The sequence below is a fragment of the Cimex lectularius genome, unplaced genomic scaffold (genome assembly GCF_000648675.2).
Source record: "Cimex lectularius strain Harlan isolate CLEC.00 unplaced genomic scaffold, Clec_2.1 scaffold172, whole genome shotgun sequence".
NCBI classification, from domain to species: domain Eukaryota; kingdom Metazoa; phylum Arthropoda; class Insecta; order Hemiptera; family Cimicidae; genus Cimex; species Cimex lectularius.
In genome coordinates, this window is record NW_019392796.1 from 130,884 (window position 1) to 144,728 (window position 13,845).

Below are 13,845 nucleotides of genomic sequence, written 5' to 3' on the forward strand. Positions count from 1 at the left end.
ATGCCCCTCCAATCAGTGATTTCCTGTCAGGCCAGAATGTGACACAAAATTAAAGTCATCTAAAAGAGAAAATGTGACCATTTTCAGAGGGTTTAGATCAAACATAAATTTTGGTGTAGTTAGAGATGGATGTCTACTCATTGGAGATTAAATAATTTTAATTTTAATAATTATATGTTTTATTATTATTATTTTAATTAATTATACTTTTAAACTAAGGTCTTGGTTGATATGAAAAAAGCAAGTGTCATGAGTGGAATTCGAACCAATGATCATGGGGGACCGTATTAGCCAAATGGTCAGCATGATAGATAACATCATCATCCCTGGCCCTTTTTTATCCTTCCCCAAAACTACATCGAAACAGTCAACTACTCAACTATGTACTCAAAAGGCTAATATTCATAAGGCCATTAAACAAAATTAAATTAAATTCAAAAATAAAATAAATTAAAAACCTTTGACCTTCGGCTTTGTGGGTTCGAACTCCACTCTTGACACTTCCTTTTCACCTTAACCAAGACCTTAGATTAAACGTATAATTAATAAAAATAGTTAATTTGGTCAATTGTGACTACTAAATACGTATATGGATTATTCTAATTGTCTTTATTATTATTATATTATTACCTTTAATGGCTAAGGTCATTTCATGCCCTAACTGTTACATTTAAAACATTTATCTTAAGTTAGCCACATCCCTTCTGAATGCTATTAAGCTCATAATCTAATTTATCCTATTGCTATCCAAAGTTTTAATATATCCTTTTAAAATACATAATTTGGAAGACCAAATGTATGCAAAAATAATTAAAACAAAATTTATTCCTCTTCTTTAATTAGAATTACATATTTTTGTTCCATACTTTAAATATTTCCCATAGGCTTGAATGGCCAAAAATAATAATAATAATAAAAGTTGGGAAATGGCCTAAATCTCATTATAAATTCCAATAAATTTAAGAAAACTGAAAAGTGCTCTACCTAGTGACCTAGTAACTACTTTAAATCACTCAAAAGGTTCAGCCTTTGCCTAAAGGGTTGCAAAGTGCGACAGTTGACTATTATTCTTATTCACTATTTTTCGTGGTCCGCTTGACCAATTAATAACATTCAATTAATTAAGGTTTTTAAGTTGAGATAAAAAAAATCAGTGTCACGAGCGGGATTCGAACCCACGACCTTCAGCTTGATACGCCGCTACTCTACTACTTGAGCTATCGTGACTTCGATCCCTCCTGGGTTCGAATCCCGCTCGTGACACTGATTTTTTTATCTCAACTTAAAAACCTTAATTAATTGAATATTATTCTTATTATTGCTATTATTATTATTTTACTATGTTTATAAAACTAAATTTATTTCTAATATATGTACATGTAGGGAGGGCTTAAAGCCCTATTTGTACCTTTAAAATAAATGAAATAAAATAAAAATAAATGAGCACAATAAAGTGAAAAATATTATTAAACATTTTTGACGTATTTATAAGTAACTTTATTTATTTCTAATAGTTTTTTGCTTTCACTCGTTGGTTTAAAATAGTTTAGTGAAAATCAACAATTTTCAAAAAAATTTGACTTTTTTAGAACAAGAATCGATTTTGTTCAAAATAAATCGACATAGTCACTTTTGTCAATCGATAATGTAAGAAATTGCAAATACAACCTGGCGTTTCAAAAACTCGCTTTTTCCAAAGTTGAAAAGAGATGTAAACAAAGAAAAGCTCCTCTATTCGAATTTATAGGAGAGCTTTTAAAACACTTTTTTTCCCCAATAATTTTTGTTTGTAGTAAAGTGAAAAATGTCAGCTTTGCCCGGCCTATCAGTCAGACTCGGCAATTTACGTCTGAGCTGTCTGTACGCCTCAAGGCGCATGTGAGACAATGTGTTTTTGGGAGTGTTTTAGAATTTTAAACTTTTTTTTTTCAGAATTTCATCGTCATGCGTCCCAAATATGGCGAAGGTGACCCTAGAAGAGAAGCTGGGCATCGTGCCGAAGCCGAAAAAACCTCTGTCGCCCTTTTTCCAATATGCCATCTCAACCAGGCCAGAAATCGCCAAAGAGAACCCAAACATGCATCTCATAGGTATATTGGATAACTGGACATGTTTAATATTTATTTATATCTCAGTGTTGGAAAAACCAATTTCTTACTCTTCAACACTGGATTAAAGTATAGTCTTGAAAAAAAGAAAAGAAAAGAAAAAATATTTAGTTGTTACTGCTAAGCTTTTGATCAGATTTTAAGGTCATCATAAGGGCAAAACAATCTTAAATATGTCTGTCTATGTATTGACATACTTAGGTTTTTTTTTATAGTCGATCTCAAATTTCTTTGAAGACCAGCCAAGTCCTAATAGTGCCAGTATACTCTACTTATGTCCCATAAATGTGGGTCTAATGCGAATTGCAATGCTGAAATTTACACTTTCTATGGTGAATACAGTAGCCTCAACAAAGCAACTGGTGTAAAGTACACCAAATTGTCTTTTAATTAATTCTTTGAATTCTAAATTGAATAAACAAGTGAGGACCTGCCTGGGCGGACAAGTTGACTGCATGTGAAGGGGTTTGAGTGGTTCCCATTCATTTGCTATATAGCTACACTCTGTTCAACTAGTATTCAATCACTAATCCATTATTAACCCATTAGTGATGTGGATCTACTTACAAAGTTACTCAAAAAAGGTTAAATCTAGGGACATCATCTTTGTCTTTGTTCATTGAAAGTGTTGATTCAAGCGATGAAGCTGCCATATTACCATACTATCACCACTACTGAAAAGATGGTTTTTTTTATTCCTTCTTACCTATAAAGAAATTCCTATCACCGTTTATGTGTCGTCGCTAAAGGACTCCAAGTTTTTAGCAACTACATTTTTAGCTTTATATCTTACATTTGAAGAAAGTAATTTGAATTTGAAACAACTAAATTGGAAACTGATGCAAATACAAAGTCGTAACAAAAACAAAACACTACTTTTGTTCAAGAAGCACTTCCTTGTCAGTATATGATGTGATAGTGAGAATCCAGAAAAGTTTCCGTCCGTTGAGAATTTCAACAGTTTGAGTTTTTCCAATTTCATGTCCAAGCCTTTTCAGTGTTGTCTTGTGTTTCAGTGTTCCTCCAGGAAGCATAGAGATGTATAAAACCGGTTGTTTTTCAACTTCTTATGTTTAACTGTTGATCATCCATCTTGAAAATCACCTGAAACTGAGCAACTTAAGTCACTAGTGACTCAAAAGTCAATACACCTTAGTATTAGTAGCGGTGTTCCATTCAGTCACATTATATTTAACTCTTTGCAGACTGGTTAAGATAAAATTAAATGACTGAAAAATGTTACATACTTATTCTACAAGCCAATAAGTAACAAAAAAGAAAGTTGTGGGAGTCTGTAGGTCAGTGGGTTGGTGGTATGGTCCCATATCCAGCCTCTTTCTGCCAAAATAGGCCTCAGCTCGGCAGTTCAGTTGTTATATTGGAAGGTGAGTTTGATTGGCAGTGTAAGCACTTAAGCAGGGAACACACCCAACACAACACAATGCGTCATGACCCAATGCCTTGTTGGCATGTTGGTAGGGTGTGCACATCTGTTCGATATCAAGTGCATGCCACGGACAGTCACACAGCGTGATCACAAACGCATCACCTCTTTTGCTCTCAATGCATTATTATGAGCAAAACCAGGTAATAAATTGTTAGTTAAATTCATTCTATAAATAAACGGTATTTAATGATTTATGTTTTAAAAGTGTTTATCCACACAGAGCTTAGGACGGGAGTGTATTTCTGCTCTCTCCAGTCTTGGGAACCCTCACCTTGTTTCTTTATCAATGGTTTATCTACACAAACTAACTGTGACTCAAAAAATGCAATGATAACCATAGTTGTTTTTTGCTGTAGAGAGAAGTTTTATACTTCTGTTTTTATGTGTACCAGTGCTTGCTTTGTGGTCACTATCACCACACTGTACTATTTACACGGCAGAATTGTATGCAATTTGCCACATGCTTGTGATTTGAGAAAATGGTGGCTCTGCCTACCTTGTCTGCAATCCTTGGCTGCATGCCTCAGCGTGGTTTCAGCTTTTGGTTCTCAGACAATATTATCGTGGTGCTCCAGACGGAAAGATACCACGAACTGGAGCATCTTCGCAAAACTGGAGGTTTTCTGTGTCCCCAGACACATAGGGTAATGAAAAGGCGGACGAAATGGCTAAGGGCAGGACATGACCACCATAATCCAGCCCTCTGTTGCTAAAAATGTAATAAAGAACATGATTAAAAGAAAGTGGCATTATCAATGTGCCTGAACAGTCGACAAGTTCTCATATCAAGAGCAATGTGGATAGATAGCCCTTGGAGATCATCCTTACTCGAATAAGAATAGGCCAGGCAAGGTTGACACACAGAGACTTACATTTTTGCTAAATCCCGCATATATATCAAGCACGAGAAAGGTTGCTCAATATGTCACACTTAATTGAAGAGTACCAATCCTTGGCTCCATATGGAGAGCACATAGGAACATCACTCGATACGAGAATTGTGCTTGAGCAAGGCAGCGTGTATTTGGGTCTCTGTTGCAATTCTTAGATGCAACAGGGTTGTTTTATTGCAGGTTGATAGTTTTGTGTCTTCTAGTGAGTGTTGAGGGTGAATGTATTTATCAATGTGAGCGTGTAATGTGCGAGGGGCGGTGGCAGCATATTGAGGTTAGTTATATAATAGGTATAAAGGGTGATGGAGGAATACAAGTACTCCACCATGCTAACTGAGTGAATGAATCCATGTAAATATATTTAAGAGTGAGTGAGAGCATGAATGGGTGTGAATTTAGGAAGTGATTGTGATGGGGGCTGAAATGATTTGTTGATAAACCCTAGATCCCAACATTGGTGGCTAGACAGATAAGACTAGCCCCAGGCTGTCAAATCCCGGGATGATTGATTCTCTAGGCCTGGCATTAATTTATTGTAAATTTCAAAAGCCAGAATTGCTGGTGGACTGCAAGAAATGGTAGGCTCAACTCAACATGTGTATGTGTACATGTTTGAGCTTGCATAAATCAGTAATCATGTAAATAATTTTGTGTTTGTTTGAAGTTTTAATATCATTCATTTCTTTTGTTTCAGAAATGACAAAATTAATCTCTGAAAAATGGAAGTTGATCGACGAGGCGACAAAAAGCAAGCTGATGGATAAGTACAAATTAGAGTTGGAAAAATACCAAAGCTTGTGTAAAGAGTATGATGAGAAATTGAGCACAAGTGATAAAGAAAAATTACTACAGGCCAAACTAGATATTAAAATTGCAAAACATAAAAAGCTTCTCAGAAAGGTAATGAATGTGCAGATAAATAGCTAGAAGGTTTTTAATTTTATTTATTTTTTAATTAAATTAATTTCTACGTATAGAAAAGGAATGATTTGGGTTGTCCAAAGAAGCCAGTTCCACCCTATTTCATATTCTCATTAGAGAAAGCATCAGAAAGAGGATCTTTACCATCTGCGGTAATATTAATAAAATAAATAACTCAGAATCTTATAATTTTTCAAAAGACAAAAATAAACCTGATCAGCTTTAATAAGTTTTAAAATAAATATTATGTAATATTTTTTAAAGGAATGGCAAAAACGACTAGGAAAAATGTGGGAAGAACTTCCAGATTCTGCGAAAAAGAAATACACCGATAAGTACAAATCTGATTGGGAGATGTACAAGAAAAAACTTAATCAGTGGGAGCAACAGATGATAAAAGAAGGAAACACGGATGTGGTGCGGATTACACCTTAATGTACTGAAGTTGCTTTCAAACAATTGTATTGTTTCCTAATATTTAGTTTTTTATTGTTAGTTTTACACAATTTTTTGATTCTTACTAACCATTCTCTATAGCCCGCTTGTTTTACCTAACACTACAGTTAATTATTTGATCTCAAGGATTTTTGATTCTGTTAAATTTTTGATAATTTATTAATCCTACCCTACTTCCGTTATATATATTTTTTGTTTTCAAATATTTGTAAGCAATAGAATATATGCCATTTTGCATACACAAGTTACAATTTACAAAATAAGTATGTTTAATAATTTAAATTTTTAAAATCCAACTACTACTGATTTGTACTGTTTTTTTTTGCATGTAAAACTTGTATTTAAGTATAACTACTTGGTATGTACATAAAGTTCTATAAGCCATTATATTTTTGAAATATGTAGGGTGTTTGTATTTTGTACTAAAATTTGAAGAGAAAATAAATTGATAAATGATGTTTTTGTATAGTATTCTTGACTTTTCAAACAAAAAGGAAGAAAGCTTGTGGGTATTAGTCGCATGAATGCATGAAATAAAACTATACTTTGCCGGTTTAATATTAATAGCAAACAATAAATAATAGTAATAACGTTTTTCAATTAATTAATCTTTATATAAGGTATTGGTTGAGATAAAGAAATCAGTGTTACGAGCGGGATTCGAACCCACGACCCTCGGCTAAATAAGCTGCTGCTCTACCACTTGAGCTATCGTGACTTCGATCCACTCGGACACGAACTTCCCGCTCGTGACTGACTTTTTTTTATCTCAACCAAAATTAATTGAAAAACGTTATTCAGTCAATTGGACCACGAACTCTAATGAATTTTTTAGTAATAACATTATTTGCTCTCACTTTGAATCTGCACTTTGGTGTATACAAGACATAAATTCCTGTAGACTATCCTCACCGTCAAATATGGCAAAATGGCATGAGATCTCCCTCAGCTCAAATCTTGGGTGTGCCACGCTTCTACCGTCCACTATAGTCTATGGCATTTTCGTCTCAGTCGAAAAGAAGGTATTGGTCGACCACAATGTACGACGGCTTTTTTATTGCTCTTATCTACAGAACCGTCATTTATTAGCTTCCTTGATATAGTCAACTCCAAATGGTCCATAGTGTAATAAGCTATAAAATAGTCATCAGAAGGTTTTGTGAGAATAGCCTAGTATTTTGATGTCCCATATCAGATTCTCTAATAGTGGAAAGGCATGAGTAGAAAGGCACCTATTCACAAATTGGCATCTCGCTTGGACACTTAAACAATGGGTGTTCTCTTAACAGACGAGTGCAGGTTTGGTAGCTGACAAGGAATGTGTGTAGAGATGTGGAGAACGCTTTGCTTTATGTGCCATGCTTGAGTCACAGACAGTCAGATATGGTATGCGTAGAATCAAAGTGAATGCCCACACAACTGATTATCAAACAGAATGGATCTTAACCTAAATGGACCGCATTTAGGTACATTTGAGGAAGTTTTTCTGGTGCTGTGGTCCCGTTCGCTCCATTTATTTGGTACAACTTTGTGTTAATGCTTGACCGCATGTAGCCCCCGTTGTTACCCATTTCTTGGATAATGTAGGGATTAACACCCACAATGAATTGGCCCAGAACGTTCTGGCACGATAAAGAGATTGGCTAGCCATTGTTTGCCGCCTCCAACAAGCGTTGAACAGCTTTATAGCTCTTGCTGAAGAATAGGGTTTCACAAGACGAAATCAGATTGTTTATTTACTCAACACCTAGAAGACTTAAAGTCCTTTCCTGGTTAGTTAAATTTTTAATCTCTCACTAAATGATTTTCCAATGTTTTGGTGAATTTTCTTTCAAACCATCATAATTAAATAATTTAATTCCCTAACCATCCCTAAATAATTTTTTAAAATTAAAACTTGAATTTCTGATCTCATTAAAATAAGTATATTGCAATTAATATGATACAGATACATATAAATTGAAATACACAACAAAATATTAGCGTCCAGTTGTTTTGTATTTGTGTGCATGTGCATGTGCTGCTCAAGTGAGAGGGGGTCAGAGGAGATTTTAAAAAGAGATCATTCCTTTTTTATTAAAAAATTATATCTATTGCCTTCTTTTACACTTTATATTCTTCTTTCATAGATAATATAATAGAATCAACATATTTTTATTTTGTGTGGTGTTTAGTGACCATTAGTTAATGATTATTTGAAGATGGTGAGGTGCGGTCTGGTGTGACATAGGTTTGGAAAAACATTTTTTTGTAAATGTGTCATTATTGTGGGTCGTGTTGAGAGTGCCCAGGGCACTGTACTGTTGGGCACTCTCAACACGACACACAATAATGACACATCTACACAGAAAACAAACACTTTGAGCCCTGAAGATGATCTCAATAAAGACCGAAACGTTGGCACGATAAAGAAAATGTTTTTCTAAACCTACATCACACTAGACTGCATTTCACAATCTCCAAATAATCATTATTTTTATTACCTAGCATAATTTCAGTAGAAATCAAGTTTAGTCTTTGTTTCTTTATTTTATTCTCTTTTACCTAATTTTATTTTATTTTGTCTTATATGTGATTATGTTGGGTTGTGTGCTTGTTTTGGCTACTCAAGCCTTGTATGTGAACCGTTGGCATACTAACATAGGTATTAATAGTAGTGTTGATCTAAAAGCAGCCATGTTTGTGACAGGTGCGCTTTCTTCATAGTTAGTACTTTTGTTGTAATTACTATCGAGTGGATTGTATAAAGCTGGATTCATAGAAACCTTTGTTTTTCTTTTGTCACATCCAATCAATTTTTTCTTTCTCGAGGGTTCACAACACTTGGTCTTTAAATCTCAGGGTGTCGGTGTTTTTGATAAAAAGAACACGGGACGTTTACCATACTGTGACGAGAGCTGTGGCAACAGCTCACCGCCTTAATCATTGCAGCCACCGCACTCCCTATTAGAACAATAGACCTTTCTTTTTGATCAGTTAGATGGCTTGACCATGCCCCCGTTAAAGATAACAATGTTATTATTAATATAATATAATCTCTCACAATTTAACCAAGAACAAGTAGTGAATAATAGAATTTCTAAAATGGTGTTAAATATTAAAATATAAAAAACAAAACAATAATGACGTAAAAATCCCATATATATTTTTCATAATTATTAGACATTAAGTATTGTAAAATAAATAAAAATTAAACATGCATTACAATAATTTACAATGCAACAAATCACAATAGCATTCGAAGGCTTGATAAGCACGATTGATAAATATTTTGTACTTAAATTACACTACACATTTGGGTAAACTGTTTCTAACAGCCTTTATAAAAATATTTTACTTTTCAGTCCATATAAATTCTAAAATGTTGATTAAATGTTAATATAAAATAATATTTTCAATAGTTATTACAATATTTATGAATAAATATAATTATTTTCTAGAAAAAGCCTAAGACGGACAGTAAGGAAGTAGATATTCCACAAGAAGTCGTTGATGAAAGAAAAGAGGCCGAGAAAGAAGATAGAAGAATATTAAAAGATAACAATTTTTCTAAGACAATTAAAATAATATCAGTTTGTTTATTTACAACTTTTGTTTTATATTTCGTTTGCATTCAATTTATATTTTAATAGTGTTAAGAACCAATAAATAAGTGTATAAGAAAATTAAAAAAAAAATTTATACTTATAAAAGCACCAATTTTATATTGAGCTGTTTATATCACATTTTTTTTAAATTATAAAAATAAATGTGATTCATTGTTTCGATTATTGCTTCAAAAAGCGATTAATTTCGGATTCCACGAGGCAATGTGTAACAATAAAAGTGAATATGTAGAGGGAGAAAAATTTGAAGAGTGTCCTGCAGAAGGCAAAGGCAGAGAATGTCGTCATGATTAGCCTATGTGATGCACCGCCCAATGTAAGAACCGTCTGAAGTATGCCGCCTAAAGAATCTTGATACCATGGCGAGCAAAATATCCTTGGGATCGCTATCGAGAAAAAAGGTATGTACATAGGCTGAAAAATGAAAAGGTTTATTAGAAACAATTGTTAAAATTTAATAAACCAAAAATAAATATATACCATTGGGATTTGGCCGGGAATATATTCAAAAGTGATCCTTATCATGACTCCTAGAGTCATAAAAATTATGCAGTCTACGAAATAGTTTTTTGTCGTTTCAACCTTCCTTTCCATTCCTGGTGCTCTTCCAGACACATCAGCCTCTCCGACTATATTCCCTTCGGAAGGATTGGCCAATCTCGAGATAATTTCTCTGTTTTCATCTGAGGTAGAACGGTAATGCAAGTTTTCAAACTTGCATGCGCCATTCGATTCACCATTACAACCTTTATGCTCATTGCTCTCAAAATCGACATCTAAAAGCATATAACTTTTAAACAAGGGTTTTTCCATTCAATAAAAAAAAAATTGTATGGAATCACAAATTATATATTCTATTCATAATCTTAAGACTATGTTCTTGTTCTGAAATAAGCATAAAAGTTTTTGTTTTATATTTTTAACCTTAATAGCACATCATTATAATATATTACGTGTAATATCCGTGATATAACAAAAATAAGCTAATTGTTAAAATCTTAAAAGTCCCATTAACAAACATAGGAAGGTAGTTAATACAAAAATGATAAAACATTTTAAATATAATATGCATAGTAAATCCAGCAATTATGGAATGGCCCCAAACATTACTCCTTTCTCAACACTCGGATGGTTGAGGCGATCATGAATATTTCCTCTTCCAAGTGATTGTATTTGATATACACATTTATATATTTCTAATGAAGACTTATTATTATTATATTATTATGCCTTTCTTATATAAAAGCCATAATCCTTTACTATTTTTTACAATTTCCCAAGGTTTCTATATGAGTGTTGATACTTTATATAATTGCTATAAAAGTCGCAATTTAGCCTTATTATAAAAAAAAGTTAATTGTATTAATATAGTACGTTCTTCAGATGTACTTGCTTTTTGGAAGGGTACATAGTCAAACATTTTCTGGAAAATTTGGAGTGAACTATACATTTATTGTATTAAATTCAAACAGCCTTTACGACAAGTTCTTACCTCCAGAAGCAGATATTTATTAAGCTGAAGTACAAATTAGTGAACCTGAATTATAAATCAAGTAAGGAACCTACAAAGCTGCTAGTTTGGTAAGTTTTGCAAGAATAGCCTAAACTGCAGTTGCTGAATTTTCGTACAAGTAAATAATATAAATTCAAGGAAAACTCCAGTAAGGAAATCTGATGATAGTCGGACCGAAATGATTGGAAAAGATCAAAGTACACGATCATCACACTTCAGATCCCATGAAGGAATTACACAATACATATTTACATTATCATAAATTAGTATATTCAATGAAAGCCATATATAAAATTTTAACTTAATTTCTCTGAACATTCATTATTTGTTGTACTGTAACATAGAATATAGTATGTACAAATATGAAAATGCATTTTTTCCCAGTCACAGCACTGGCACTATGGCCAGCATTGCACCCGGAGGACACAATTATGAGAAACCAGCTTGCTCTTAATATGAGGGATTAAGAAACGAGAGGTCTCAAGGCATCATTGTTTAAGGTGACAGAACAGGCTAGATAGAAAGCTTGGTGTGGAACTTTTGGAGGCAGGATTGGATAGTTCATTGACAAAAGGAATGTTGAGATTGTTGTGGATATTGGGGTTGGTGACATAGTAAGGAGCTTGGACAATTTACCTGAGGACTTTTTATTAAAAACATTGAATGAGCTGGGAATTGGACGACAGAACCGTACAGTTCACTCCTTACGTTCTTAGTGGTCATAGGTCTTTTATAAAGTAAGTTGAATTTTGATGGTCTAATTCTGTTAACTTGTCTCAAGTCTTGTGTGGGGATTTGATGTCAGTCAGCTGCCTAGGTATAGTATATAAGTGGACTTGTGAGGAAGCTCCTTGTTGTTAATGCAAAGGGGAGGGCACAGTCTTCTCCAGTTTTTTCACAAGTCTTTGATAAACTCAAGACGTTGTTGGATGTTGGAATGTTGGATCCAAGAATTTAGGATTTGGTTTAGAAACCCAATTTTCAGTAACATTTGCGTAGGAAGGATGCTGTTGGGGTGTCAGTAGTATAAATTAGGATAAGACCAAGAAAGAAATGTTCCCTTTGGGATGCTGGCTCGAATTGGTCTGAAAACTTAGTGTTCACTGCTGCATTAGACTCTGAAGCAGCAGTCAGTTAAATAGGATTTTGGAAGAAGATGGTAATTGGTGGGTAGGAAGTGTTTAAGTTTACAAAAGATGCCTGGGTGCCAGATTCTATCAAAAGACTGGGCCACATCTAGAAACCACGCAAGTAGCTTTGTTCTCCAGAGCGAAGGAAATGTCAATGATTCTGAAATCTTGCTTGATCGTATAATGTTGGGGCCAAATTGGTGAGAAGGAATGATTCCATATGGGTATTAAACATTTTAAAATGGGGCTTTCAAGGATTTTCAACATTATGAAAAGAAGGCTAATGGGTCTGTAGGAGGAAATGTGGCTGGGAGGGTTTGCCTTGATAAGCTATACGCAACATCTTACTAGATTAGAAGTCGGTAACTCCTTGATGATTTACAGCGGAACTCAAAGATTGTTTTTTCAATGTAAATGAATTTCAGTCTTGTCCTTAACTTTTTGCATAAGTCTTAAACATTTTTCTTGGATGTTGGAGGTTAGAAGACATTATTCTGTCATCCGCTTAGGTGGTAATGATGGTGTTGGGATGGGTACAAATCAATTAATTAAATTTTATTTTTTATACTGTTTGTTTCTTTAAACCAGTTGTTTGGTCTGTCAGACATCTTTTGGGTTCTTCCCATCTTGCCTCTGGTACCGTAACAACTAGGACTAGATTAGTCTACAGTAGGATAGGCCTCATTACAACCTGTGTACTGCGACTAGTATTAATCTATTGTGCACCTTCATTGTAATCTAGAGCTCCTCATTAAACTCAAGGCTTTTTATCAGATCCACCCCCACAAAAAAAACTTATTCAAGAACTCCTGTGTGTACTTTTTAGGCCTGGGCTTTTCCTCTCCCAGAAGTAGAAATTGCAGCCTACATAACCTTTGCTCAAACAGAGGACAAGTTCTGTTGACTCTTTTTCTTCCTGGCAATATCTGCACAGACTTTTTTCTGCCACTCTGAATCTATACATACGTTTCTGGAGTATGCAGTGTCCGGTTAACAGTCTAGCTAGAATTCTAGTCCTAACAAGTTCAGTCCATTTTGCACTTACGGCATCAGATTGCATTAATGACAATCTATAAGTATCTATAATCCTGGTTATTTTCGTTCCACAAAAACACACAATCAGTATGTCTACACAACAACCATACGTCACAGAGATGATCCCAGACATCATCCCCCAGACCAAAAAAGCATTTGTGATGTTTTATCTACATTTCATCTGAGAGCCAGTGAAGTATAGAAAAATCAATCAGCTTACTAACTGTATAGTATATTTATATTTAAAATCATGGTTGATCTTATCTATTATTCTTATCTTAACTTTTATCACATCTCTTATCTTTTCTTGGGTACTTCGAAGCCTTATTTTGTTTGGGTTCAACATACTTCAAATGTCGCCTCAAAGCAGAAAACACTCTCTTTTGGTACATTTTACCGTGCAACATTAATATTTGAATATAATCGTGGTAGAAAATAAACAGTCGAACCTTTTATTTCCACGGGCCGTCCCGTTATCCTCTCCAGCCTGGATCCTGCATTGGCGAGTATTTTCCTCCTCCGTGCCTCCATCTGAGCTCGCCGGTCCATCTCGATTCGAAGCAATTTCCAACTTTTGGGCACATTCAATTGTATTTTCTTAAAATGGGCGCCGAGATCAAAACTATTGTGAAAAATTGATTCAAAAACACGTGAATTTCCGCTTGTGGACAAAGCAAGTGTCACTTCCTTTTAAAATCACCTGTTTACCTTTTATCGATAACCTGGCTTTTCTGACC

At 34.2% G+C, this 13,845-nt stretch overlaps 2 protein-coding genes across 2 annotated transcripts; one reads left to right on the forward strand and one right to left on the reverse strand.

Annotated features, from left to right (window-relative positions):
- Positions 1–1,646: 1,646 nt before the first annotated feature.
- LOC106665099 (transcription factor A, mitochondrial) lies at positions 1,647–5,805 on the forward strand. Its single transcript, XM_014391300.1, has 5 exons — positions 1,647–1,878; positions 1,933–2,090; positions 5,143–5,348; positions 5,426–5,521; positions 5,634–5,805. The coding sequence occupies exons 1-5, from the start codon at positions 1,805–1,807 to the stop codon at positions 5,802–5,804; spliced, it is 705 nt and encodes a 234-aa protein (XP_014246786.1). The 5' UTR covers positions 1,647–1,804; the 3' UTR covers position 5,805.
- Positions 5,806–9,509: 3,704 nt separating this feature from the next.
- On the reverse strand, positions 9,510–13,821 carry LOC106665100. The gene is made up of 3 exons (XM_014391301.2): positions 13,558–13,821; positions 9,911–10,206; positions 9,510–9,844 (listed from the first exon to the last, which is right to left on the reverse strand). The coding sequence occupies exons 1-3, from the start codon at positions 13,655–13,657 to the stop codon at positions 9,593–9,595; spliced, it is 648 nt and encodes a 215-aa protein (XP_014246787.1). The 5' UTR covers positions 13,658–13,821; the 3' UTR covers positions 9,510–9,592.
- Between the last annotated feature and the right edge of the window lie 24 nt (positions 13,822–13,845).

What these genes read in the sequence shown, in the direction of transcription:
- LOC106665100 (XM_014391301.2), bottom strand. Translation starts at nt 13,657, where the DNA reads ATGGACCGGCGAGCTCAGATGGAGGCACGGAGGAGGAAAATACTCGCC. An exon ending in ACGGCCCGTGGAAATAAAAG is followed by an intron (nt 10,207 to 13,557) that starts GTTCGACTGTTT and finishes ATATGCTTTTAG; the next exon opens with ATGTCGATTTTGAGAGCAAT. An exon ending in TTCCCGGCCAAATCCCAATG is followed by an intron (nt 9,845 to 9,910) that starts GTATATATTTAT and finishes TTCATTTTTCAG; the next exon opens with CCTATGTACATACCTTTTTT.
- LOC106665099 (XM_014391300.1), top strand. Translation starts at nt 1,805, where the DNA reads ATGTCAGCTTTGCCCGGCCTATCAGTCAGACTCGGCAATTTACGTCTG. An exon ending in CTGTACGCCTCAAGGCGCAT is followed by an intron (nt 1,879 to 1,932) that starts GTGAGACAATGT and finishes TTTTTTTTTCAG; the next exon opens with AATTTCATCGTCATGCGTCC. An exon ending in GAGGATCTTTACCATCTGCG is followed by an intron (nt 5,522 to 5,633) that starts GTAATATTAATA and finishes TATTTTTTAAAG; the next exon opens with GAATGGCAAAAACGACTAGG.